Source organism: Belonocnema kinseyi, chromosome 2, assembly GCF_010883055.1.
Source record: "Belonocnema kinseyi isolate 2016_QV_RU_SX_M_011 chromosome 2, B_treatae_v1, whole genome shotgun sequence".
Lineage (NCBI taxonomy): Eukaryota > Metazoa > Arthropoda > Insecta > Hymenoptera > Cynipidae > Belonocnema > Belonocnema kinseyi.
In genome coordinates, this window is record NC_046658.1 from 60,177,375 (window position 1) to 60,182,795 (window position 5,421).

The 5,421-nt window shown below is 28.3% G+C and overlaps 1 protein-coding gene across 1 annotated transcript in view; it reads right to left on the reverse strand.

Moving 5' to 3' along the window:
- Positions 1-3,660: 3,660 nt before the first annotated feature.
- LOC117182687 (folliculin-interacting protein 1-like) overlaps positions 3,661-5,421 on the reverse strand; it is a 3,750-nt gene continuing 1,989 nt past the window's right edge. The window contains exon 4 of the mRNA XM_033375791.1: positions 3,661-3,693. Coding sequence (XP_033231682.1) covers positions 3,661-3,693 — 33 coding nt within the window. The remainder of the gene's footprint in view (positions 3,694-5,421) is intronic.

The following is a 5,421-nucleotide window of genomic DNA, read 5'->3' on the forward strand; positions in this document are numbered from 1 at the left end:
CGAAAAATCGATCTTTGAACCATGGATTCTCAAAGTTTAGACATTTATTTCACCCGTTAGTGAGATTCCAGGTTAATTACAGACTCGAAAAGCTTTGGAAAAAGGTTCATAAAAAAAAATAGACACGAAAAATCACGTTTTTTTTTGTTTAAACTGCATTTTGGGATAATAAGAAAATTTTTTGAAAAATTTCATTGGCACCTTCGGAAAGAGGAGATCTTAAAGCAATAAAAATATATGTGTCTCAATTTTTTCTAGTGTCGAATAGTCTTAGTTATTGGCCGTTGAAAAGCAGTGTACCGGTAGTGGCGTTTTGGCCGTTTAAGGGTTAAAGTGGAATTTTTTTTGCCTATTTCGATATTTTTCTTCTTTTTTTATTGATAAAAATTTTCTATAATGAATATTTACTAAATTGCATATACAGGGGGCCAAGAATTTCGAAAATTGTTCAATTTCTATGAAAGTCAATAAACATGGTTTTTTTGGGTCGCTGATTACGAGTTAGTTATCAGTTTTTACAAATTGAAGATGGCGGATCCAATATGGCGGTACAAAATTTCAAAAATTGTTCAATTACTATGAAATTCGGTTAACAGGGGATTTTAGGTCGCTGATTACGAATCCATTATCTGTTTTTACAAATTCAATATTGCGCATCCAATAAGGCTGCTAAAATGCAACGGGTTCACATAAAAGTAGAGGATCTGTAGACCAATAGTCCCTTAGTGATTTTCTTTTGTTGAAACTTGATAGTATTAGTATTCCTATAAAAACATCAAAATCACTTTCGGTAAGTGGATACCCGATGATATGAGACTGTAAGTGTATTATCAATGTCATTTGAATGAAGAGAATCAGATTCAACATCTAACTCAGTATCAGATTCAGAATGGGATCCAGAATCAGAATCTCCGGAATCATCTATATCAGGGACCTGCTTTCGCACTCGTTAAACTCAATATCATCATTGCGAATTCATTTTTGAAGCTTAGAACGAGACTTTTATGCACTAGTTACATAAAACTTTTGTGTAAAAAGTTTTTTACAGACAAAATTGTAACCAAACGAATGAACTGTTGTATTTTATTTTAGGAAGTAACTGTTATAATTTGCATATGGATAAAAATAATTTTTGAATCAGAAATAAATATAATGTAAAAGATGAAAATTTACATTTAACCTTTATGACTTGCACAAGAAAACTTACTTAAAATAAGTATAAGATAAGTAGGCTCATAGTTCTTCCTATAAATATGTTTTGACAAAAATTGTATATTCTGTGCAATCGTACATTCAATATGGTACAGTATACAAAAAGGCATTCAGTAATAAGCTACCCGAAAATTCTTATATACCAGATTTCATCAATACTGAACTAATTTCTACAATTTTGAACGGCATATTCGGTAAAAACAGATAATGGATTCGTAATGAGCGACCTAGAAAGCCCCTGTAAACCGAACTTCACAGTAATTGAACTCTTTTCGAAATTTTTGGCCGCCATATTGAATCAGCCTTCTTGAATTTGTGAAAACAGATAATGGATTCGTAATGAGCGACCTAGAAAGCCCCTGTAAACCGAACTTCACAGTAATTGAACAATTTTCGAAAGTTATGGCCGCCATATTGGATCCGCCATCTTGAATTTGTGAAAACTGATAACAGATTCGTTACCAACGACCCAAAAAACCATGTATACGCAATTTAGTGAACATTCATCATAAAAATTTTTATCAATAAAAAAAGAAGGAAAATATCGAAATAGGCAAAAAAAACGGCTTTAAGCGGCCATATTGGATGCTTCCATCATGAATTTGAAGAAATCTATACATACATTTTAGAGGTTAGCTTCCATGGACCCAAAAAATTCACCAATTATAAAAATCCAACGACGGTTTCTGTGTAAAAACATGAAATGAAAAATGTTTGTCATTCGAAATTTCGTGTTTTTTGTTAAAAAAAAAACAAATAACACTTTGTTAATGTGAATGTTATCAAAATTCTGACAGCCCAAATCGAAAGTTCAGAAAATTTTACATCGAATATTACTTGCCTCCATTCTCTTTACAATCGTATTCACATTTAAAATCGCGGTTGAAAAAAACATTAAAAATCGTCCGTTTAGGCTTTAATGGATTCAACTTCAAATATTTTAGAAATGTTTAAATTTAGTTAAAATTCCATAAAATGTTAGTTGTTCCACTTATTTTCTATAGAAATGAATAGTATTTAATAAAACTAAGTGTATTTAAAAATATTACTTATGTATTTAGCAATTATTATTTACATGATAAATTAAGATTTTATTATTTCAATAAAGTAATACATTTTAGTCATATTTATATATGAAAATATAACCGATAGTGATTAGTTATGCATGAATATCATAAAAAATATGTTTACTAGATGAATTATTCATAAAAATTACTTAAGAAAGAAGTGACGAAAATCAATGATTTTCATGAAAAAATTTACATTTGAAAAATCAAAAATTACGGGCACAATTTTTGAAAAACGTTTTTTTTTTTGCTAGATCCGCAACTTCTTTCTAAAGTAAAAAGAAAGGTTGTGCTAGGCGGCTCGAAGTACGCACAATTTTGTGCAAGAAATAAAAACTCCAAAAAACTAACCGTTTCAACAAAAAAAAAAACCCCCAAAAAATTTATTATAATTGGAAATTTCGAAAAACTAAAACTTGTGCTAGTTTGTGCTCGATAAATGCAGTCTTTATTCTCTCTAACAAAATTACGCGAGATCAACAGTTCTCATACGAAAACTCAAAATGTAAATTCAAAAAACACGAAATGTCCAAAAATAACTAAATTTCGAAAAAATAAAACTTGTGCTAAGTTGTGCTCGACAAATGCAGTCTTTATTCCCTCTAACAAAATTACGCATTTGTCAAGCACAACTCAGCACAAGTTTTATTTTTTCGAAATTTTACTATTTTTGGACATTTTATGTTTTTTGAGTTTACATTTTGAGTTTTCGTATGAGAACTGTTGAGCTCGCGTAATTTTGTTAGGGGGGATAAAGACAGCATTTGTCGAGAACAACTCAGCACAAGTTTCATTTTTTCGAAATTTGACTATTTTTGGACATTTCGTGTTTTTTGAATTTACATTTTGAGTTTTCGTATGAGAACTGTTGATCTCGCGTAATTTTGTTAGAGGGAATAAAGACTGCATTTGTCGAGCACAACTCAGCACAAGTTTTATTTTTTTGAAATTTAGTTATTTTTGGATCTTGTATGTTTTTTGAGTTTTACATTTTGAATTTTCGCATGAGAACTGTTGATCTCGCGTAATTTTGTTAGAGGGAATAAAGACTGCATTTATCGAGCACAAACTTGCATAAGTTATAGTTTTTCGAAATTTCAAAAAATAATACATTTTTTGTTTTTTTTTAACAGTTAGGTTTTTGAAATTTTCAGTTCTTGCACAAAATTCTGTATACTTCGAGCCGCCTAGCACAACCTTTCTTTTTACTCTAGTAAGAAGTTGCGGATCTAGCAAAAAAAACGTTTTTCAAAAATTGTGCCCGTAATTTTTGATTTTTCAAAAAAACTATTTACGGCACAAGTGAGCACAAGTCTAGCACAATTTAGCACAACTTAAATTTTTTAGAAAAAATAAGTTTGCGGATCTAAGTTCCGGGACATCACTCAAAACACAAGACTTCGAGTCTCCAGCCCTGAAATTAGAAATAAATATGAATTGATACAAAATTTTATCAATGTTATATATTGATATATCGGATTCACATTTAAAAATCGAGGTTGAAAAAAGCATAAAAAAATCGTCCGTTTAGGCATTAATGGGTTAAATGTTTAGATTATTTTTATGCATTTTTCTAATGTAATAAAATATCTTCTTCGCAAACTAATGTACACACAGGCATGTGAAATAAAAAGAAACACATTTAACTGTCGTATTCAAATTACAATACTATAAAATAGGAACTAGAAAAATAGAAAATCGGATTAATAGAGGAATTTTTAACGAAAATAGGAGAATAATAGTAGATTAAATAAATTGTTTTAGAGAAAATGAATGTACTTATTATATCGAGTTTAATATGAACGCTTTAAATTCCTGACCTTTTCAGTAAAAATATCGCAATTTCAAGAAAAAAATGAATTTTTAACCAAAAAGATTAAATAACAACCAAGAATATCAATTTTCTACTAAGACAAACCATTTTTCGACAGAATATATAAATTCTCAAACAAATAGTTGAACTTTTTACTAAAAAATATCTATTTTCGACAACAAAAAATTGACAGAAATAATTTGATTTTTCATTCCAAGTAGATAAATTTTCAATAAATAAGTTTGTTCTCAAACAAGGAAGATAAATTATTAAAGAAATAGCTGAATTTTCATAGAAAACATAATTTATTGTCAACAAAACAGTTGAATTTTAAAGAAAAAAGTTCATTTTTAACTAAAAAAGATTACTATTTTTTTATCAAAAAAGCAAATGATCAACAAAGCAGTTGAATTTCCAAATAAAAAATATGACTTTTTAACGAAATAATTGAATTGTCAATAAAATAATCAAATTTTCAACCAAGTAATTAAATTTCTAACAAAAAAATTAGATTTTCAACCAAAAAAAGATGAACTTTTAACTAAAAATATAATAGGATTAAATCAGTTTTTAATTAACAAAAAATAAAACAAGCAAAACTGTGTGACAGCCATGTACGTAATAAATTCCTTCTTAAATTGCAGGCATTTAATGCACAATTCAGAAAAGTCATCAAATTGAACAATTACCATATATTTAATGATATACTTTTTATAATAATATAAATTAATAATCGCTTTTATTTATTAAAAATATTTTCTTTCGTCCGGAAGTTTGGAGAAGTAAAATAATAAAAACCATTTCTGAAAGAGATCGTTTATATAAACAAAAAAAAGAGAGAGAAGTGCTTATTAAGAACTTGTTTTTTATTTTTTCTTATAATTGTTGCGCAAAAATCTCAATGTAGGTCACAAGTTCCAATTATTTCGATTCGTATTGATAAAAGAATGACCAATCATTTAAAAAGATAAGATTACAATGACACAAATAACATTAGAAATACTTAACAAACAAGAAATTTGTTAAAGATATTTAAAACCCCTTCCTAAAAACAATTCCGTTCCTACTTCAAAATAATTGCAAGTAATTTATTTGAAATTGCTAAGGCAGACAAAAATTACATGTCTTCTTTCTTAACAATTAAGCAATCGAATTCAATGACAATTATACAAAATTAAAAATGAATTTTGACAGTTACATTGATTATATATCAACAGGTTCCACCCTCCAGTTATAGGTTAGGACTGCATTGATGAATGAAAATCAACTCACACAACTTTCTTCCCTTTCGCGACAATTACGTATATAAATAGATGTATACGCATTATA